This window comes from Gouania willdenowi, chromosome 8 (assembly GCF_900634775.1).
Source record: "Gouania willdenowi chromosome 8, fGouWil2.1, whole genome shotgun sequence".
NCBI lineage: Eukaryota > Metazoa > Chordata > Actinopteri > Blenniiformes > Gobiesocidae > Gouania > Gouania willdenowi.
This window is the reverse complement of record NC_041051.1, coordinates 6,325,199-6,349,577: the sequence shown is the minus strand read 5'-3', so window position 1 is coordinate 6,349,577 and position 24,379 is coordinate 6,325,199. Positions and strand designations below refer to the sequence as shown.

Genomic DNA, 24,379 nt, shown 5'->3' with positions numbered 1-24,379 from the left:
AAAAAGCCTAAATTAAAATAGGATTGCACATAAAAGCTTTACTTTTAGTTCTTAAACCAAACTTAAATGATGGAAAAATCTAAGTCATCTGTTGCTTATGGGGTCACTGTCAACCCAGAGGGATATTTTGAACCCGGTTCAGGGTTAAGTCCAGGTTTAACTTGAGAGTCCAGCTCAGTTAAGCCAGGTTCTAACTGGAACCACTGTTTTATTTTTTGGATCAGAAGTCACTGTAAATTTGTACATGGCAATTGATCCATATTTGTCGTACTGGCTTGAGGTGTGGGGAAATGCATACAAAAGAGAGCCATAAGGTTCGTTCATCATGCTGGGTACCTTACTCATACAAATCTGTTCTTTAAAAAATATATATATATATATACACACACGTCTATACATCTGTGTTGAATTATTAAACTAAGAGACAGTAAAACAAAGCGCAACCATAAAGAAACTTTTGATCAATTATAGATAACTGAATACTTTTGAAAATTAATTTACATATTGCTATTTACTAATGCTTATTCGTAAGTATAATCAGTGTATGGTTTCATAAATTTTTGAAATAATGGCACAGGAAACTTAACTTTATAAGTGTAGTTTTTGTCAGCCCCTTGTTGAATGGATAATTTAAATATGCAAATCAAATGTGTAGACTGCCACTCTTTCCTGAAAATGCTGGGTGAAATGTATGCATAAACTCATGTTTTGTGAAAAGTGCTTCTAAATTGAACAGAAACCTAGTGTAGTTTAACCAAACTGTAACACCTGAAATGAGTATTTAAGCTTGTGATAAAAAAAAATAAAATTAGGTGTTAAGAAAAGCCCAGTGAAACAACGTTCAAGTCAAGCATTTATTTTCAATCACACCTGAAACTTGACATCTGCTAAAAGCATGGCCGTTGGACACTGCAGTGTAGTAACCGTTCATTTCTTTGGTTCAGATTGGGTTTCAGTTCCATTTGATGGGACAGTTTCTGTCGGTACAGGACTCAGACTGTCAGGCTCAGTTGGGGCTTCAGTGACTGAATCTACCAAAGTAGTGAGTGAGGACTCTTCGTCTAACTCAGGGTTGCCTTTTTCCAAAGGAACATCTTTAGAGTCTGTAACATACAGGAAATAGTTATGACTAATTTGGAACATTATAGAAGTTAACTGTACCTTCTGGATCTTTGTCTATGTCGGCAGTTTCAGGAAGCATGTCCATATCCAGGTCTGAAAAACATGTAGGATTAGAGTCTTTACACTAGAACTGTAGTGTAATCTGAATCATGGGAGATATGATTTACCAAGTTTGTTCACACCACTTCTCCACTGGCTGCCGTAGAACGCTGGTCTCATTTTCTCTAGAACTGGAGGGAGTTCGTCAAAATGGACGAACTTGCTTTTACTCCGTGGAAGAACCATGAGTGGACCGACTCTCGCATCCTGTCCAAATGCTGCAAGACAAAACGTATCAAGCAACAAGTGTAAAATGTGATACTATTTAATGGTCACATCTCAAAGCCACACCTGAGCTCATTTTGCTTCTGTAAAGATCAGCCTCTGGTAACTGGCCAAAGCCACGAGGATGAAACATGCTTGCGCTGCCAGGTTTGCTGGGAGTCTGACCAACTTCATTTTGACAATATCCACAGAGGAAGTCATTTCGGTCAGCTGACTTCCACCTGTTAAAATATCACTTTTAGACACATGCCTCACTCAGCTTGTTGATTTTCCAAACACTTGCCTTTCATTGATGAGGGTGCAGGCTTTGTTCATGGCTTCGGGGTCATTCACTGGTGCAGCAGTCAGGTGGCATGTGAGGTAGAGCTATAAAGGAGAAGGCAGTGAAGTACAGAGTCTTACACATTTTGGAAATTACTCACCTGCACTCTGTTATCATTGTGGAATTTGAAGGAATCAATGCTCAGCTGTAGCTTGTCATTTCGTGTCCTAGGTAGGAAATTAGACCTTGACCCAGGAATCTGAGAGTCAACCAAACACCTTTGTGAAAAGCAAAAAGGAAAGGTTACAATGGGTGGCAGTCTATTTCCTTTATTCTTCTAGCTGGATTGTTTTAGAGGCATTGAAGATTGAGAATGTATAAGGTCACATTTTTAATAAATTCAGGTCCTCGTCAAAGTCTAGTTGCTTTGATCACAGCATTTCTAACTTATGTACCAGTTATGGCAATTTAGCATTATCAATTTTTTTCTTTCAGATCACTCCTACACTGTTAGTCTGATTTGACTAATAAGCAAGAGTCAAAAAGTTTGAGATTGATAACTTATTTCTATTGGGCATGTCAGACTTTCAAATGTTTATACTTAAACTTCAGCCAGTCTTCAATATATTACAACCATTCAATTTTTAACATATTCAGCTTCCTTTATGTTCAACTGTTTGATACAGTTTTTTAACTGCAGTGAGTTTTGAGTTCAAATCTTATTTGTGGATCCTTATTTATGTTAATGACAGTTAAGGTTAAGTCTAGCCATTGGTAATGCTAAGCTATTACAGTATGACATAGGCCAGCCCTGCATCCTCACATGCAAATATTCTAGTTACCTATATAATCAATCCAGTAAAGCCTGTCTAATACCTTCATAAGTTTGTCAATCATCAACTTCATCATTTGGTCATTTTGATTCAAATGACCAACTCTTGTTCCTGGCCCCCACATCTTTTTTTAGTTATTCCTTTTAATGTGCTCACCCACTCTCAATGAAGGTGTAACTGGGTTCAGAGGTTACATCTGGAGTTAGAGTGGCCACACAGCTGCTCACAAACACTCTGAGCCCCATGTGGTGCCCAACTCTGACAGAGGCTTCAACGTTGATCAGATCTCCGAGGTAAAAGACGTTGGAATATCGTTCATGGAGCCAGTCGTCTACACAAGATTGGACAAAAAGGGATTTTACAGTCATCATACACAAGTAGGAGTATTTAGGTCAACTTACCAGTCATCAGTTTCAATGAGAAATCCAGCAGCTCCACTGCAGTTTGTGTGGATGTGAAGGGGATCCAAGTGGGCATGATTGAAGAACTAGACAGCCTGTATTTTCTAAGACACAACAGGGTTTTAATGGAGCCAACTGCCACTTTAAACAAGCATTTATATCAAGGTCTACCTTTCATAGTGACACTCAATAGGGATTACAGCTTCATCCATCCTAATCACACCATTAAGAGAGGTAGCAGGAGTGTAGATCATGAGGTTTGTGTAAACCAGGGAGTCTTCAGTCATCTGTGGACAGCAGATATGATTAAAGAGTCTTTCATTGGGATTATTAGAAATGTGCAGCTTTAGTCACCCAGTGCTTGGTGCCACAGTCCATCAGTCCAACAACAATCCGATACTCATCCTCCATAGACGGTGAAGCTCTGCAGTGCTCCAGGTCCTCCACTCCAAGGCGTAGCTCGTTGCTGTTAACAGGAGCTCCAACTGCAAACATGTCTGCCTTGATCAGGATCTCCAGTGTATCTGGATGGCAGATCACACTGATAGTGTTGACTGGCTGTGGCTCCATCTTTGACTCTGTGGAGGTTTGGCTAAACAGAGGCTTTTGAAAGAAGGGCTGTTGCTTGTAACTTGCTGGTGGGAACGCGAAAGAAAGTCTAATGCACACTCCTGAGAGGAAGAGTCCAACAAGCATGTTTGCCCAAATATAAAAGAGCTCCATTGGCGTGATGGCCACCAACACACAGGTCAAAAATCTGCAGGAGAACTCCTCTCTGACCCAATCAGCTGCTAAATGAAGAAAGCAGTGTAGTTTTAAAAACCTGCTGCAATCAGGCTCAGGTGAGCAGCTCTGCACACCTGAGTCCAATCTACTCATCAGCCCACCTGTGGGACACGCCCACTCCTTTGTATCCAGCTGCAGCCCCAGAACCGAAGCTCCTGAAGGGACAACAAGCATCTACATCACTTCTGTCCAGCCAGGGGCTTCCGCTCTGGGGCTGCAGCTGGATACTACTCGCCCACTCAGCTTAATGCGTGAAAGGCAAATAATAATATTTAATATAGTGCTGTCAATAGATTAAAAATATTGTGTGATTAATTAATTATGCTCTGTGATTAATTAATCCAATTAATCTTTTTTAATCTCACCTAAAATTGCTGAGAAACACCCACAACTTGAGGTATTTTCATTTAAATTATGTGACATTATTGTGGCAGATTGAAACATTTATGTATAACAAAGTGGCTTTATAAAGTCATTTATTGTTTGTGTTTAACAGACTTGAACCATTTACATTCCACTGTATGTGAGACTAGACCCAAGACCTGCTGATACCTTTAGTTTAGACCAGTGCTTCCCAAACTTTCCATAGTCCTAGGCTGTATCCCTCCAGACATTTAACCTGAACCCATGTACCCCCTACCCCTGCACACCTAAAAACATAATAATAAAATGCAGTGTGCTTCAACCTTGGGTTCCCCCTGAAATGTCTACTAATTTATAATAACAAAAAAAACCTCATAAAATATGCATTGTTGTTGTAATGTTTTAATTATTATTCTTTTTAAAATTAGAACACCACACACAAAACAATCTTAAATCACTGTATTCTATACTTTCACTTTCTTAAATATAAATCTAGTTCAAATAAAATGCATCTCGTTTAAGGATGTAACGATTCACTCAACTCCTGATACGATTCGATTCACAATATTGGGTTCACGATACGATTCTCTCACAATTTATTTTACAAAATAAGACTGTAGCCAAATGATGACTGAAAAATATTATTTTCTTAGAAAATAAAAATACTGTACCATTTTATTTTATTTCATTGTCAACAGAATCCCTTGATAAACTTTGCAAAACAACACAATTTCATTAAAAATAAATCCTGAACGAAATAAATAAAGAAATAGTACAAATGAAGAAAAAGCCTATTCATTTAAATTCTGGCTCTGCAGTAAACTATGCAAAACTGCATAATAGTTCATTTTCTTTTTAAAAGTGCAACTGAAAATGTATTTTGTGCCTTAACAATTGGACTTTAAAACAAATCCCATATCAAAGAAATAATATAAATAAACAAACTATGGCTTTCATTCTCTCTCTCTCGTTTCTCTCTTTCCTCTCTGTGCCCCTCTTACCTTGTATTTCACATGTTCTTTCTTTCTCACCTCTTTTATTTTGTCTTGGGGAAGCCAAAATGCTTCCACACTTCTGATTTAAAACTCAGTGGTGCGTCCTGAATTTCAAATTCTAAATATATAGCGCCCTCTGCTGTTAAAGAAAGGTACTGTGATTCAATTTCAGAGTATTGATGTGAACCGTGACACCTTTGAATCCATTTTTAACTGTCTCACGATTAATCTTCACATCTCTGGCAAAAACAAACATTATCAAAAGCTAATTCTAGAAAGAAAAAAAAATTGTGATGATGAAATGTGGTCACTACCAAAATCAGGTTGGGAATGTAGCCCTACAGTAAAACTTGTCTATGAATTTCATTGAGGGATAATGTACAATAAAATAAATAAATAATAATAATCTTTAAGGATTGTAAATCTGTAAAGCAATGTTGCTCTCATCATATTTGCTCTTTTTTGATGAGATTGTTTCTCTGTAACCATGTGTAGTAGTCTTACATCGGCTAATGTGTAATTCATAGCAATGCATGGAGGCTCCTGACTGCTGGTCCATTTATATTCTAGTCTCTAATTTTTTATTTTTTATTCCATGTACCCCCTATGACATTTGAGAATAGTTATTACTTTGAATTGAATTCATTGGTGTTATTTAATTAAAAAAATAATTGTACATTGTGACAAACCTTTTCATTTATACAGATGCCTTTGTGGAAAATAAATGAAATTTTAATTGTGCAAGATTTGGTCTCATCTTTTTTAAGTTTATACATGAGATGTTTACTGTATGCAAGGGAACTGTGGCAAAATTTATTACCATACATACCGTAAATGTGTGGAAGGGTGAAAGTAACTAGTAACTTTTACTTTGAGTACTAATTAATTGAGCTACTTTTTTAATTGTACTTGTGTATTTTATGTATGACTTAACTTGTACTTGTACAAGTAACAGTACTTCTACTTGAGTACGATATAACTCAACATTCTACTAGGACTGACATTTTTGAGATCCTCTGATCCAGTTTTTTTTAATTCATCACGGCCCCCTTTTTCTCAGCTTTAAAGCTTTTTACTAATTGCCTTAAAATATAAAGCAACAATAAGAGGACACCATATTTAAAACATGACCACTTATTACTATTACTTTAGTTTTTTTTTTTTTTTGCATTAGTAGTAAAGACTCTTATATTTAAAGTAGAATGCAGTGAAGCTGCATGTCCAGTGGTCTATTGATATCTGATAATAAAGTAAAGGTTTCATATTGGACTTTCCATCTGTCATCATTGCCTCAAAGCCTTGCAAACAGTGTAAAAATGTTTCCTAAATAGAAACATTGACATCATTTAAAGGTCAAATGAGTCACTGTATAGTGTACGTGAGTCTGTTAGACACCCATGGGCGTGCACAGTGATCAGGACCTCTACTAACGGCTGCTCTGGTCTTAAAGCCTCCTTCCTGCCCAGAGCTGAATAATAACAAACACCTTCACAGCAACCACAGTATCACAGCAGGATGGAGGAAGAGGAGGGTGGAGGAAAAGGAAGGGCGAGCAGGACTAAACTCTATTCACTTTTTAAAAACACTTTTACAACAGAGAAGACATGAAGATCAGCCTGGCTCACATCCTCATATCTGTGCAGATGTTTGAAGGTAGGAAGAAATGACATTATTTAAGTTTCACAGAAATGAAAAAAGTCAAATATTAGTTTTTGGTCTATGAGAAAACCAAGCCTTTCTTTCTGACATGATTTTACTAAATTTAATTGTGTTTATAAGTGTTTTTAGACTGCTGTAGGAAACTGGAGCCCCAACTTTAAGACAGAACATGCAAATTACGGGAAATCAGTGCATGAATTACAAAATTATACAACTTTTTGTTGATTGCTTGTTAGAGCACATGAGGGAGCGTGCTTATAAAAGTGATAATCTCAAAGCTAACATTACATCAAAAATTATTAATACATTAAAACTAGTGAATTCAATCCATTAAGAGTTTTTAGTATTTTCTCTGCATGTTTTAAAACTTTTCCCTTACATTATCATATTATACTCAAGTTTAACTTTTATATTTTGATAGCACTTTGAGATGACTTTTGTTGTAATTTGCAGTATATAAATAAAGTTGAATTGAATTGAATATTCAATGCCAATTATGTAAATATTACATATATTGCACATGCCAATTGTAAAGTTGCGCTAAAATAAACATAAACCTTTTGCAACATTTAGCAACAAAACCATGTCTTGCAGATTTATAGCAAAATTTGTGAAATTATAATGTCAATGTTGAATCTTAAATGGTAAATCTAAATGTCATGGATGAAAGTAAATATTTAGCTAATATGAAAATTCACTGGAATTACCAACATGTCTATTTAACATTTAGCATTTATATTTAACATTAAGATTTAAAATTTAGATTTAATATTTAACATTTAGATTTATATTTAACATTTATATTTAAATGTAACATTAAGATTTAGATTTAACATTTAGATTTATTTATTTTTACATTTAGATTTATTATTTAATATTTAGATTTAACATTTAGATTTAATTTTTAACATTTAGATTTAATATTTAACATTTAGATTTAATATTTAACATTTAGATTTAATATTGACATATTTTAAAAGAAAAGAAAATATCACAAATTTCAAAAATATTGCTGTAAATCTAGTCAAAAGTAACAATAAAAAGTTAAAATTCCCATCCGTTTTTTAAAAATGTTTTTTTGCTAAATGTTGCAAAATGTTGCTGTAGCAGCTTCACAATCGGCACCCCATAACTAGTAAAATGTTTTTAGTATATATTTTTGTTCAGTTTTCTTTAAGTAAATCTGTTTTATTGAGTATATGTATCTTTCTTATTTGTCCTCTAGCCTGTGCTGAGCTGATCTTCCAGCGTTTGATGGAGGGTCAGTCCTTCAGCCTCTCCTGCTCTCCTCAGCAGGACCTCTCCTCTCTGGCTGCTGTCTATCTTTACCACCGCACCGCACAGAGCCAGACTACACTGCTGTCCATGGCTGATGAAGGCCAGGTCAGAGTCGACCCAGAGAGAGGGCAGCGTCTGAAGCTCAGTGGAAAGATGAACTCCAGAAAGGTCAATGTGACTGTTTCTCACTTGCAGTGCAGTGATGCAGGACTCTATATGTGGGAGTTGAACTACAAGTGGGAAAACAGCTCCCATCTCATCATCCCCAGTCCTCACATGGTCTTTTTACTGGTGGAGGGGGCAGGTGTGAACTTGAACAATCCCACAATGCAACACCAGGATAGTAATGTACAAGCATCTGTGCTTCATTTGAACAAAATGTCATGTTTTTGTTGTGCAGGCAGCTCGTGCAGGTGCTCCTCCAGTTACCGTCCTCTGTTGATGACCATTTTCTCAGCTGCTGGCCTTCTTCTGCTGATTCTCACATGGCTGGCCATCGACAAATGTGTGAGTCCGACTTGACTCGTATAAGCAAAATAGAAAATAAGACGAGTGAATATGGATGTAAATCTGTGCCATCAGAGTTTAAATTTGAATTTTCAAAACTGAATTCTTTTAGCATCAGAATCAGACTTTGAATTTCAAAGCCATCGAATTTCTAGCATGTTTTTTTTTTCTTTTATTCCTGACAATTACTTTAAAAAAAGTTTCAAAACTCAACATAAAGTAATTCAGTGTCAAAAAATTTGACTGCAGTCCAAGACAACAACCAAGGAAAAGCAATAGATTCCCTCCTCAATTATCCAACATCCAGCCAATCAAGTTACGTTCCATTGGTCACGTGACACCGACTCGGGAAGAGAAAGTAACAATGTCATGGAGCTTCGGTAAGATTGTGTACTTCATTTGCCATTTGTGTTTGTAAAAATTAGCGATACTTTTTACCTGAAACATAAAATACCTGCTGATGAACATGATTTATTAAACAATATATATCTACATCAAACTTTTTTGGCAGGTAAGTTTTTTTGACACTGAATTATTTTACGTTGAATTTTTTTATATTGAATTTATAATAAATAAATTTATACTAAATAAAAACATATCCATTTATGTTTTTATTTAGGCTGTTTTATAATTTAGGAGTTAGGGCTGGTCAATATATCGAGATTCAAGAAGTATCGAGTTTTCTGTTTTGGCAATAAAGAAAACTATAAAATGTGATATATCAATATATATACATGTATATATTACAGCTTATTATGTATCAAAATACTAGTTTTAGGAGTCGCTGCTTTTACTTCTCAGAACAACATGTAAAGCTCAGTTAGATGGATTAATGAGTGTCACATATTAATCACTTTATTTGATAAAATTATCAAGATTTATATCATATATCACCATTTTGAGAAAACATATTGAGATATGAGTTTTGGTCCATATCACCCAGCCCTTATAGGAATGTTCACAGCATTTTAATGTTAATAAAGGTCGACTTACCAGATTATAATCACATAATTGTATTTAGTAAGTGGTTGATAAGTGGGTATTTTAAATCTATTGTACACCTATCTTCAATCAATCAATCAATCAATCTTTTATTTGTATAGCGCCAAATCATAACCAATGGTATCTCAAGACACTTTACAGTAGAGCAGTCTTAAGGACGGACTCTTCATTTTATGGATACACACATATGCATATATACGTATATACACATACATATGTATCCCACACCCAACATGAATTCATCATGGCGGCAAGGAAAACCTTCTGTTAAGCAGCAGGAACCTTGTGTGGATCCCATTCCTATGATGAACAGCCATCCACGTTATGCTGTGTTGGGTGTGTGCAGAGGAGAGGGTGGAGACAGAGTTGTTGAGTCTCTGTAACTCCACACTGAGGATCCCACGGACCTGCAAGACAAAAGCCAGAAGGAGTACAGGAGCAAACACACAAGGGAAGAAGCAGACATAGAGGGAGTGTTTGAGAAAGGAATGGGACCCTCTCCGGTCCCTCTCTAGCCTAAATGACCTCTCTCTTAACGCCCTCTCCAACCGAGCGTGCCAGACCCCCCGGCAATCTATGCCTATTGCATCTTAACTATGAGCTATGAGCTGGTTCCTAACTAAAAGCTTTACCAAAGAGGAATGTTTTGAGCCTAACCTTAAAGGTAGAGAGGGTGTCTGCCCCCCGAACCGTGGTTGGTAGATGGTTCCAGAGAAGTGGGGCCTGATAACTGAAAGCTCTTCCTCCTATACTACTTCTAGAGACAAATGGAACAACGAGTAGTCCAGCATTTTGAGAGCGTAGTGTTCTGGGGGGATTGTATGGCACTACAAGCTCCTTGAGATAGACTGGTGCCTGTCCATTTCGGGCTTTATAAGTGAGAAGAAGAATCTTGAATTCTACTCTATATTTTATGGGAAGCCAATGCAGAGAGACTAATACAGGAGTAATGTGATCTCTTTTCCTAGTTTTAGTCAGTACACGTGCTGCAGCATTTTGAACCAGCTGAAGTGTCTTAAGCGACTTGCTCGGGCAGCCTGCTAAAAGAGAATTACAATAATCCAGTCTAGAGGTAACAAAAGCATGGACTAGCTTTTCGGCGTCGCTCAGAGACAGGATAGATCTGATTTTAGCAATGTTACGGAGATGAAAGAAGGCAGTTCTTGAAGTTTGTTTTATGTGAGAGTTGAAGGATAAATCCTGATCAAATAGAACCCCAAGGTTTCTAACAGTTGTGCTTCGTGCCAGAGTAATGCCATCTAGGGCAGTTAGGCTAGCATAGGTTTCTCTAAGGTGTCGTGGGCTCAGTACAATGACCTCAGTCTTGTCTGAGTTAAGAAGAAGAAAATTTTGGTCCATCCAGGCCCTAATGTCCTTTAGACAGACCTCAAGTTTAGATAGCTGATTTGTCTCACCTGGCTTCATTGATACATACAGTTGGGTATCATCAGCATAGCAGTGAAAGTTAACAGAGTATTTTCTCATAACATTACCAAGGGGGAGCATATAGATGCAGAAGAGGATTGGACCTAGCACAGAGCCCTGACAAACCCCGTAGCTTACTTTAGTGTACACAGAAGACCTATTATTCACGTGTACAAACTGGTACCTATCAGATAGGTAGGACTTAAACCAGTTTAGGGCAGTCCCTGTGATTCCAAGTAATTCCTCTAATCTCTCTAGTAGAATATAGTGATCTATAGTGTCAAAAGCTGCACTAAGATCTAATAAAACCAGCACTGAGAGTCGTCCTTCATCTGAAGCCCAGAGTAGATCATTAGTTACTTTAACTAAAGTGATTGATTGATTGATTCCTTATATCTTAAAATATAAGGGATACAGGAGCTTGTTTGGGCGGGTGGGATGACTCGTAGTGGGCGCCAGAAAATTTCCCTTATTTTCAAATCCAAAACTTGACAGGTATGGCCATTGCCCTGCGCTGGACCAATTTGTCACTTGGTGTGAGGATCACTATCTGGACCGGAACATCGCTAAAACCAAGGATATGGCCGTTTATTTTAGATGTGTTGTTCCAAACAGTGTTAGTGTCATTCATGGTGAGAATGTTGAGATTGTTGACAGCTATAAATATCTTAGAACAACAATCGACAGCAAATTGAAGTCGTGCCATGTGGGTAACAACGTAATAGGTAGAAACCACAACCTGAACTAAATCAATCAAAAAATCACTTCCATAAAAAAACAAAAACAAATTCTTGTCTTCAAATGTAAAGAAATATTTGAGACACAAATAATTGCATTTGAACACTTTCTTCAAATCTTTCTTCATACGCATTGATCAGAAACAGCACAACTAAGAACTTATGGATAATATTCAATGCGCGGAAATAAACTGCAGTTAAGAAAATAAAAAAAGAAAGTCACAAAAACAATAATTTACTCAGTTGATGGTTGGGTGTAGAAATGTAATGAATTGCTTTACTTCTTTTAAAATGTACTTAAGTACAAGTAAAATTACTGATTCAGAAAAAGACTCAAAAAGTACAAGTGCCTGTAAAAGCAACTCAATTACAGTAATGTGAGTACATGTAATCTGTTACTTTCACCTCTGTCAGATGCTCAGAAAAAGTGACGACAGCAAATATCTACTGTCTAAACGTTGCTCATTAACTTCATCATAGCAGACTTTACATTACAATCTGTGTTTTGTGTTGCAGGTGAAAGCAAGGCGCCATGGCAGACCACAACCTCATGTTTCCATCTATGAGGAAATGAGCTGGAAGCAGCAGACCCCTGGGAGAGCCCAGAATAACCATGAGCTCCCTTCACATCTGGAGGAAGTCCCCTTTCCCGTGTACGCCAACCCAAACCGACCGCAGCAGGACAACTACTACGCCTGTCCTAGGCAGCTGGGCCACACTAACTGTCATGTATAAGCATTATGGCTACATCCATTTTCTATGTAGTTTTTGGTGTTAATAAACATTTGCAAAATAATTTATTTGGCAAAAATGTTTTTTAAAACTACAATGGTCTAGAGCAGTGATTCTCAACATTTTTTGGCCCAAGTACAACCTCTCTTATTTTTTAATCCAAGTACCCTCTTTTTGTCCGACTACAACATTTTTCTAAAAAAAACAAAAAACTGAAAACAACTATAGATCATAATGATGGAATGAATGAGTGATAACACACATTTAAAAAAATCAAATTTTTTAAATAACAAAACAGTATTTGTGTCAGTGGTTCCCAATATTTTTTGGATCGTGACCCCATTTTGAGATCAAGAATTTCTGGTGACCCCAAAGACATTTTTTTTTTCTAGAATTAGTTTTGATCATGTTTGAGCTCAGATGTTTGTATAATCTATTTATTTATTTATTTTTACTGCATTTTAGTTGAACTAGATCCACAAAGTGAAAGTATAGAAATGCAGTTGTTTTACATTGTTTTTTTTTTTTGTTGCTTTTTTTAAAAAAAACTATAATTAAAAAAAAAAATTAAAATCTATTTAGATTTTTCAAAAATTGACCCCATTTAGACTCCAGGCAACCCCACATGTGGTCCAGAGCCCAAGGTTGAAAAACACTGATTCAGTGGCTCCCGAATAGATTTATTTCTATAGTTTTGCATCATTTCAGTCATCACACGCCTGGGGTGGGACCAAGACTGAAACTCTTCAGTGTCGGTGCCTTTTTTCACACTTTATTACTACAAATGTAGTTGTGTGTTAATATCAGCGACGTGCCGTGAGCACTAGGGTTGGGTAGGCAGGACGTTGCAAATGGAGACCACCAATGTCAACACCAATGACAATTTCATGTTTCTGCTGGCAAGTGTTAATCTAACAAAATCAACATTGTAAAACACCATTAAAGAATCATAAACAATTATTTAATATAGCCTCCATACTCTCCCAACAAGATATATCTTATGACACGGCAGCGCATCCGTTGTTTGTGTTGGAAACACAGAAACACGGAGAAAATGACAACAACAACAACTCAGTGAGGAGCATCCACAAAGACAATCCTTCCTTTTGTTCCATTCACTGTAGAAATTACAAAAAAATTTCTGACCTTACCTTTGCTGAAGGTCTGGTAACTCAGGTGTTGGTCTCCATCTTTTAAAAGCTGTTGTTTTTCCTCAAAAGAAAGTTTCTTTATCGTCTCTAGCGCTGTCATCCTGCCTGTAGTGTTATCCCGCCCACTAGCTAGAGAACGTAGCAGCGGCGACGCTGAATCAATTCACTTATGCACTGTGAACGTACGCATAGCATTTAGCATAACACGGTTACGTCCAAAGGCAGCGTAGAGATCTGCCTTTTCATGTAAATGGTTTTCACATTGGGGAAATGACTACGCATGCGCAAACACATAAAAACACACTATGGGAACAGAGGCAGAGCAGCAATGTGTTTCTGAGAAGGGGGTGTGGCCTCCTCCTGCCCTACAGCGGAGTTAGACTGTTTCTGCCGTACCAGGAAATAGCAATGTTTAGTCATTAAGGCTATGAAAAGCACAAAATGCTGACACTTTCAAACTTTCAATCCATTTCCGATTTACTGTAGGCAAATGGATTGAAATGGAAAAATAAATAATTTATAATTATATTATAATTAAAACAAATAATCAAAATATCAATTAACCCTTGGGTAGGCACTGCCTACCTTGCCTACCCTGACTGCACGTCACTGCTTAATAGAAATATCTTGAGAGTGATTTAAAATGAATTTGTATTTATGCACAATATATTATGCAGATGTTTGTCACTAGTTGTGGTGCAGTTATAGTTATATGCAAACAGACCCACTCACACACTAATTATTGGGCCCTTCATTGTGCCTTATTTATTGGAGAATGCTTTGCTGTTGTTTATTGGCTGAAACTGGAAAGGAAGCAGGTGTGTTAGTGTCAGGTTGACATTAAGATATTTTTAAAAAACATTATATCCCAAATATTATTATTATTCCTTTGTGTTTTCCATAATGTGATGAGGAACCTATATGATTCCCTAAACTGTCACCATCTTGTATATTCGTTTGTGATCTGATCCAGTTTTTGTACTTATTGATAACAAATGTGTATTTTCTCATATTTAAAAGACTTAAAATTTGAATTTTTAAATGTGTCTTTTCTTTTTGTCACAAAGGCCAATGTTTCCTTCTCGTCTCTACCTATGAGCTGAACCCTTATCCCATTTAATCACAGGTGTAAATTCACTTACTGGAGCTTTTTAATTGGCGTGTAATGAAATACTTCCTTAATTAGCAGCTGAAATGGATATGGCTGCATGCCCACTAGGTCAGTGCATGGTTGATTTGAGCTATAATTGCTAATGCATGAGTGAATCCTTTCTCTCTGAGACACAAACACATCATCAGCTCCTGATCTTAAAAGCATCCACAGTCACACACACTTTGAATCATCGAGTAAAAAACACAGGTGAGGAACTTTAATGATGGATTTTTTTTCTATGTCGTTGTGATTGAAAGCCTTGATTTTTTATTTAAATCTTGAGCTTTTGTCATGATCATGTGGAGACGAGTTTTATTCTGTTTTTATATGTGAAAATGTTGAGTGAGAGTGTTGCTTCTGGAAATGTTCTACAGCAGCGTTTCTCAAATGGGGGTACGTGCACCCCTAGGGGTACATGATGGCAGTACAGAGGGTAGTTGAGAGAAAGAGAGAGTGGAAAATTAACAAATGAAAGTATCTGATGTTCTTTCTTTTCTCTGATTTTTATTTCTTTCTTTTCATCACTTTTTTGCATTTGCTTCTAGAAAAGTGCTTTTAAATAAAACATATTAAAAATATGGGGCTTTATCATGTTTATGTTTAGTTAAAAATGATAATCACACTAAATATTACTCGCACTTCACAAAATGACAACAAAAACACACAAAATAAGAGGAAAATATACTGAATAATAAAAAGAACAAAATACATAAAGAGACACCAAAAACAAACAAAATGATAGAAAAGATATTGATTAGAACATGAACTGAAAATACAAAGGTCAGGCTTAGTCCCACATCATAGGGAGATAACAGGAATTTTAAAAAACTATAGATATAAATGTATTAATGAGGCACTAAATACTGTTTCTTTCAGGGTTGGGTGTAGGTGTGGACCCAAATGGAGAAAGAGATGGAGGACGCAAGCAGGTGTAGCGTTGGTAGCAGTTTAATAATGAAATTAAAAAAAAATCCAAAAACCAGAAGGGCAGCACGAAGACACCAGAGGGGTATTCCATAAAGGAGGGTTAACAAACTCTGAGTCTATCCATAAACTCTGGGTCAACATACCCCGCGATGAGAAACTCTGGGTATCGGATTCCATTAAAGCTGGTATGAAGAGGGTAAATCAACCCTGAGTATGTAAACCTTGGGTTACTGACGTGCACGCGCGCAATAAAAAGCCATCATCAATGGATCGAAGATGAGTCGAGCTGCCATGGCAACCACCCGGAAAATAGTGATTTATTCACCGTAATGGGTGAAATAAGCCGGTGTTTGAGGAATATGAGCCTGTTCTAAAGGTGCGTTCAGTCTTCAGTGATTATAGTGGCTTAAATCACCCGTAATTAGTCACACTTTTTGGTCGCTTCATCACTTTATTGCTTCAGTGACGTGAAGAGCGGTGTATAATATGAATAAAATGTGTCTGAGGAGACGTGTCAGCAACATAGGATGGCTACATAGAGAGCCCTCCTGTTACACTGGATATTAAGACAGTAAATGCCGCTTGATATTGCATCATTTATATTGATTTTTAATGTAATATTGTCGCCAGAGTCATCTCAATGTCCTAAAAAATGTCATAAAAAACACTGAAGCGGGACGCAAACCCGCGACCCACCGCTTCCACGCGCAGCATCACATCTCACTGCACCATCATATCCTCAAAGATGCATGATCTACAGATTTAACTATATAACAAAATAAAACAATAATCAAGCCTTAAAAGTGGATTTATTTAAATTGTCATCTTCTACTTTATATAATCCACAGGTTTGTATTCAGTGAACTTTACTAAAGACGTCAGTAGATGTTTTAATGCAGATCAACCTCTCAGTGACTTTCACTTAATGATCTGTTTCCACAATGTTAGAAAGAAAACTAGTGTTTGCACAAAAAAAAAAAAACGTAAAGCAACACAACATTAGTAATGATGTGAGCACGTCTGTGGTGTGTGATGTTACTAATGTGTTTCAGAGAAGAGTTAAGGTTCATTAAAGTGTTCAGAAACGGTGTTCATGTGGGCGGAGCCAGGTAAAAAACCCAGGGTTTCTTTGATAAAACCTGCCAGCGACCAGGTTTAGTTCACGGACAATGTTGCCATGGTAACATACTCAGAGAAGAACATACCTCACGTTTAGGAATGGGATACTCAGAGTTTCCCTCATTTGAGCCTGAACATACTCAGAGTTTGAACATAACTCGCTTTATGGAATACCCCTCAGGGAACAACCACAGCAAGACATGAGGAGGGTAGACATTGACATGAGACAATCATCCAGCAGCCATACTATCAGTCAGAAATCAAGCACACAGACATCACTGGGGGGTGGAGCCACAAGCAGGAATACCTGAAACACAGACAAGAGTTAAACACAAGAGGCCAGACTCAAACAGAATAAACAAAGACACAGAATAACTTAAAGAGGACCACAAGGGCTAAAAAACAAAACTAAACCTGACAGTTTCATTCCACTTATTTACAAAGTGAGATTCTTTAAAATGTGTATTATCACTCATTCATTCAATTATTATGCTCTATAGTTGTTTTTTCCACCGAATTCTGAGTAAAATGTTGTTGTCGGACAAAAGGAGGTACTTGGATTCAAAAATAAGAGAAAGGGGGTACTTGGGCCAAAAAAGGTTGAGAACCCCGATCTAAAAAATTATGTAAAGAGCACTGATATATCATACTCAAGTTATTTGATTGAAATTGTACTAAAGTACAATATACAAGTATACAAAGCCATACATAAAATTTGAAATATACTCATAAGTACCCATAAAAGTAACTAAATTACAGTAATGTCAGTACTTGTAATCCATTACTTTCATCTCTAGTTATTTGTGTGTCATCACGTGTGTGTGTGTGTGTGTGTGTGTGTGTGTGTGTGTGTGTGTGTGTGTGTGTGTGTGTGTGTGTGTGTGTGTGTGTGTGTGTGTTAGAGTATAAGTATATGTTTGGGTTGTTTGCTCCATTTGTCTCCTGTCTCACTCCATCTGCTGTCAGTCTGACCTTTAGTTGGCAGACGCTTCACTGTCTCCTGCTCCATCTGTTCTCTTCCTTCCTTCCATCGATCCTTCCTTCCTTTTCTATCTGGGAATTTCTGCACATTTGTTGTTGCTGCTGTTGTTGTTACGAATTGCACATCTTGCACAGTATCTGAATTTTTTTGAAAATCTGTCCTTTTATTTTTTTTATCCTTTATATTGTATATGTATTTTTAAATCCTTCTACCGTTAGTTAACACCGTGGCTCAGAGAGAAACATTTTTTTAAATTTTTTTGTATGTCCAGCATATGTTGAAAAATTGACAACAAAGAATAATCCCTCCTATCTCCTTTCCTATCCACTTTTCCATAACCCCGTATATTAGGAGTTAGGAAAAAGCCATGACGTTTGTTTTGACAATCAGACACACTTCCACTAGACGATGTAATAATCAGATGGTCGTGAAGGTTTGTGACGTTCTGCCGTGGTGAAAAAAACTACACATTTCTGAAAATGGACTAAAAACACATTTATAACACTTTCTGTTGATATAATCTCAAATATCACATGGTTTGAATGTAAATCAAAGGTAAAGAGGTTACCAGGCTACGAGGAACAAAAGTGAAACTAAAAGAATGTCACATAGATAATGGTTGCACACACACACCTTCCACTCACTAATATGAATTATGATGAAGTAAACATAATGTGGATAAAAATGTCTCTGATCCTTTTTTCTTGAACCACAAAGTGTCTGTTTTATGTCAGTTATAATCTGATAATACGTCTTAAATATAACAAAATATGGGTTTTAGATTATTTATTTAAAATTGTTCAAGGCATACTATCCATTGCAAGTCAGTCGTGAGTTTCTGTGAGCGCTCGGGTGTGTGTGTCCCTTTAAATGTTGTCGCCACAAGGAATTGTTGGTCAGCATTATCTTGTCTCCTTTGGTAAAGGATGCATCAGTGTTTCTTAGGCTAAAGGAGGTAATAAAGGAAGCACTTAAACACTAAAACACTTCCGAGTGTGAAGGAACAGTGGATAGGAAAGGAGATAGGAGGGACTATTCGGACGTAGCCTGTGACTTCGACTGATAGCTCCATCTTTACCTCTTTGACGGCTCCATTCTTCCTTCCCTCCTTTCCTCTCTGATGGCTCTTTCCTTTCCTCTTTGATCGCTTCTTCCTTACCTCTCTGAAGGCTCCTTCCTTCCATTCCTCTCTGATGGCTACTTCCTTCCTTCTTTCCTTCCTTCCCTCTTTGATGGCTCGTTCCTTCCTCTCTGATCACTCCTTTCTTCCTTCCTTCCTTTCCTCTCTGATGGTTCCTTCCTGGTTACGGTTCAGACCACCTAAGAGGGGGGAGGGACATGCACATTATCCCATTAATTAAAAGTCAACTGCAAATTCAATTAACTGACAGAACGAAGTGGGACCAAACTGGTTTGCAGTGATAGATGTGATACTGGTTTGAAAAATAAAACCATTCCCACAGCAAAGAGCATGCGTGATGTTGTTCAGAAAGTTAGGTGTGCTTGGCAAACAGAATGTGTGAAAGCGGACTGGACCAAATCTAATTGTAACAATGTTGTGGATTCACCACCTGAATGGCACAGAGTCCACTGGATTATATAGTAATAATTTGTTAATAATTCATTTTTATTTAAAAGCGCCTTTCAGCCCACCCAAGGACATTTACAATATAAACAGAATATTACAACAGAATATTTTGGCCAAAAATAGAAGTACAATATCGCCTATATTCATATATTTTTAATAATATATAATATAATAATAATAATAATAATAATAATAATGATGCTTTGTATTTTAAATAGCATTATATAACTGACAGAAGCGAGGCTGCCATAGTGCCCCGTCGGCCTTTCCGACCAACACTCACACACCACGTTTAACTAGGGATGTAACAATTCACTCAACTCCCGATACGATTCGATTCACGATACTGGGTTCACGATACAATTCTCTCACGATTTACTTTACAAAATGGGACTATATATAAATGACTGAAAAATATTCCTTTATTTTTTTTGGGAAAATACTATACTATTTTTCATTGTCAAAAAACTCCCTTGATAAACTATTCAAAACAATGCAATTTAACTAAAAATAAATCTTGAATGAAATAAATTAAGGAATAATACAAATGAAGAAGAAGCTTATTATTTAAATTTTGGTTCAATAGTAAACAATACAAAACTGCATAATATTTCTTTTTCTTTTTAAAAGTGCAACTGAAAATGTATTTTGTGCCTTAACAATTGGACTTAAAAAAACAAAAAACAAAAAAAAAAACAGTCATTTTACTGTATTTAGGTCAGATATTTGTTTGAACCAGCAGAGGGCGCTGGTAACCCAGTGGTCGGTTGGCATGCAGATATTTTGCAGTGAAGAAGAGATGCTATGCTAGCAGACAGAGCTAATAGAAAAACGTGACTTTTACAGATATTCACAGTGAGGGCTGACCCCGCCCACACACTGGACAGATGTCACTTGAGAGGAGATCTGGAATGTCAATTTAAGTTTATTATTTACAGTGTATACATAATTTGCTAATATTATTTGTCAATGTATTTTACTTGCCAAATCTTATTTGCTTATTTAGATTTAGCTAATTTACTTACCAATTTATGTATCTAATGATGTCTGTAATGTGTCTGTCTAGTCACCCCCTTTATGTTTGGTCTGATCAGCCAGCTTTAAATGATCCCCCTGTGTGTCATTTGGGAGGTCTGTTGGGTTGTGTCATGTTCAGTTTGAGTTCAGTTTGTTCCTTCTGTTAACATTATTTTTTCCATCCATCCATCCATCTTCTCCCGCTTAGCCATTTCCGGGTCGCGGGGGCAGCATCCTCAGTAGGGAGGCCAAGACTTCCCTCTCCCCGGCCACTTCCTCCAGCTCTTCCGGGGGGGACCCCGAGACGTTCCCAGGCCAGCCGAGAGACATAGTCTCTCCAGCGTGTCCTGGGTCTTCCCCAGGGCCTCCTTCCGGAGGGACTTGCCCTGAATGCCTCACTAGGGAGGCGTTCAGGGGGCATCCTAATTAGGTGCCCGAGCCACCTCATCTGGCTCTTCTCGATGCGGAGGAGCAGCGACTCTACTTTGAGCCCCTCCCGAATGACTGAGCTTCTCACCCTATCTCTAAGGGAGAGCCCAGCCACCCTACGAAGGAAACTCATTTCGGCCGCTTGTACCCGTGATCTTGTTCTTTCGGTTATGACCCAAAGTTCATGACCATAGGTGAGGGTTGGAACGCAGACCGACCTGTAAATCGAGAGCTTCGCTTTTTGGCTCAGCTCCCTTTTTACAATGACGGACTGGTGCAGACTCCGCATCACTGCAGACGCCGCACCAATCCGCCTGTCGATCTCTCGCTCCATCCTTCCCTCACTCGTGAACAAGACCCCGAGGTACTTGAACTCCTCCACCTGGGGCAGAACCTCATCTGCCTTCTCTGAATGCCGGAGAAGGCACTCCACCTTTTTCCGGTCGAGAACCATGGACTCGGATTTGGAGGTGCTGATTCTCATTCCGGCCGCTTCACACTCGGCTGCGAACCGATCCAGTGAGAGTTGAAGGTCACGGTATGTTGGAGCCAACAGGACCACATCATCTGCAAAAAGCAGTGATGCAATACTGAGGCCCCCGAACCGGACCCCCTCAACGCCCTGACTGCGCCTAGAAATTCTGTCCATAAAAGTTATGAACAGAATCGGTGACAAAGGGCAGCCCTGGCAGAGTCCAACCCTCACCGGGAACGATTTCGACTTACTGCCGGCAATGCGGACCAGACTCTGACTCCGGTCATACAGGGAACGAACAGCTCCTATCAGGAGGTTCGATACCCCATACTCCCGGAGGACCCCCCACAGGAATCCCTGAGGGACACGGTCAAATGCCTTTTCCAGGTCCACAAAACACATGTGGACTGGTTGGGCGAATTCCCATGACCCCTCAAGGACCCTGCTGAGGGTGTAGAGCTGGTCCACAGTTCCACGGCCAGGACGAAAACCACATTGCTCCTCCTGAATCCGAGGTTCAACTATCCGGCGGACCCTCCTCTCCAGTACCTATGAATAGACCTTACCGGTCTACATTATTTTTTGGCTAAATAAAAGCCGTAAACTTGAATTGTTTTGGTGTGTTCCTACTTTGACCCTCGGTCCCTGACACATGTAATATTACAGATATTCTTTCGGTGCTAAAGGGGTAAGGAATCATTTATGAATATGTTTAAGAGTAGAAAATGGCCAGAAAGAAAGTAGTAGCAGATTTTGCTCGCCGCCAACACTTCTGGTGGTTAAAAAAAGTACTGCGATTCAATTTTCACAGCATCGATGTGAATCGTTATACCTATGAATCAATTTTTAACTGCCTTACGATTAATCGTTACATCCCTATGTTTAACTAAATGCGCATTGTTCGTCATAATTACAGAGCATTGGTACTTGAATAAGCACTGATTTGGGGTTTTTTTTGCAATGGAACACTTTTTTATCTGACAATTACAACATTCCTAAATTGTCTGAAACTGAAAACATGTCCCAAGTGTAAAAAATAGAACTTTTATAAGTTTAAATACTAACAAATAATAATTTTAATAAAAGGTTTGTCCAATTGTGCAACACCAATGCATTCAATAAAAATAAAATTATCAGCCTCTAAGCATAGCTACATTTATGAACTCTAATGGTTGGTCGGCTATGATGTGATGCATTTGGTTGTTGTTTGGTCATTTTCTGTACTTTCACAATGTCCTTTTATCATTTTAAAACATGAGGACAAAAGAACTATACTCAAAAATGTACAAGTACCCATTAAAGCAACTCAATTACAGTAACATGAGTACTTGTAATCTATTACTTTCATAAAATAACACAACTCTTACTTGTCATCTATTGTCATATTTTGATATATTTGGATTATAATCCCTTTTTATTGGGTATAATATATCGGGTAAAAATCAGCGTTAGTGACGATGTTACTAATTTTAGCGATAGTGTTCTAGGGTTGAGTAAAGGCCAGTGTGTGTGTGTGTGTGTGTGTGTGTGTGTGTCATGGTTTTGAGTTAATTCCTTCCTGCTAACAGAAGATAGCGGTGATCCCAAATCGATACATCCCAATGAATAATGGCCCCATAGCAGAGGCTCGTAGCAGGTTTATGCCCAGGGTCCGTGGCCTATACGTCCCATAATTGTGTCAATAGAGAGTTTCCACACAATCAATATTCTGTTCTATCCCACTGTGACTATTCACAGCTGTGACTTGTTGTGTTTTCACTTTTCTCTTCTTTGGCTAATGAACAAAAATTAAAAACACCTATAATTGTGTGGACTGGGATATGAGAAACACAACAATTCTTCACACGTGATCTACAAAAGCAGCGTTCATCTTCTCTCTCCATCATATGAAAAGCAGAGATATGCATGTATTGAGACCAACTTTGGTAAAGCTGTTATATTAGATTTAAATCAGCAACTTACTTTGTTTTAAGAGTATTTGACTCACCATCAAAGCTTATGCTTACCACGTTCGTCTAAGTTAAAAAACTGTACGAAAATATTAAATGTAAAGGTGTTTCTGTTGGAAGTCGGAATAATAATTAATAGAGGAACTTCAATAGAGGAACTTCAGTATTGTTTTGTTTGTCATATAATGTAATTCAATTTGTAATGTGTAAAAAGTAATTGATGAACAACATAAAATATTTTATTTACACCTTTTTCCCATTATTCAAAAACAGGAGCACTCAGAGAGCGCAAACCCCTGCCAAGCACCAAATCTCCTCTTTACCAGATATTGTCAGTTATCTGGATCAATTATCCTGATCATGGGAACCTCATCATTCACACTTTAAAGGCTTGGAAAACATTTCCATCTCCTTTAAAAACAATACAATTGAGCTCAACTTACCCCCGACCGACCACACAGAAAGGACCCAAGTGTCCACCCCAGGGCTTGAACCCAGAACCTTCTTGTTTTGAGGCAGACGTGATCATGAAGATTAGTCAACAAAGCTATGATTTTTTGAAATTTTGCCAACGATGAGAAGTTTTTCAAACTGATCCATATTCACTATTTTGATCTGGATCCCTTCCAGGTAAGGTCAATCTTTGATATTAAAAATGTGTCGAATCCTGCTGCTAACAGACAAACAAATGACAAACAAAATCGTGCAGCGCAGCGAGTCAGCAATCTCGATCGGATCTGGATCCTGTTTAATCAGATGTTGCATGCCATAGCCTTACGTCATCCTGCAAAATCTTGAACGAATCGATGAAGATCTGACGGAGATATGAGTTTTATGCTAAAAATAGGGAATTTTGATATTTCTTGTGACCTTGATCTTGAACCTACCTTCACTAAAATTCAATGGTCTCATCTGTGCCCAAAAAACAATTACAGGAAAAAAATTAAATGGATTCATCAAAAAATTGAGGACACTGTTGTGTACACAAACAGACAGACAGACATACATACAAACAAACATGACGACCAAAAAACAAATAAACAAAAGCCACATAACAAGCAAAGGATCTTATTTTTCTCTTCTGGCAACCAAAAATGCCCACAAAAAAGTTCCTTTTGAGTCCTGACCCACAAGTTGAGAATATCTGTTTTAGATGTTTAGCA

General features: G+C 37.7%; 1 protein-coding gene across 1 annotated transcript; it reads right to left on the bottom strand.

The window, feature by feature from the left end:
- Positions 1-927: 927 nt before the first annotated feature.
- LOC114468158 (zona pellucida sperm-binding protein 3-like) lies at positions 928-18,943 on the bottom strand. Its single transcript, XM_028454871.1, has 11 exons — positions 18,918-18,943; positions 3,297-3,427; positions 3,114-3,229; positions 2,943-3,046; positions 2,698-2,872; positions 1,869-1,986; positions 1,730-1,812; positions 1,513-1,667; positions 1,290-1,439; positions 1,162-1,215; positions 928-1,103 (listed from the first exon to the last, which is right to left on the bottom strand). Exons 1-11 carry the CDS (start codon positions 18,940-18,942, stop codon positions 928-930), a joined length of 1,287 nt encoding a protein of 428 aa, XP_028310672.1. The 5' UTR covers position 18,943.
- Positions 18,944-24,379: the final 5,436 nt, after the last annotated feature.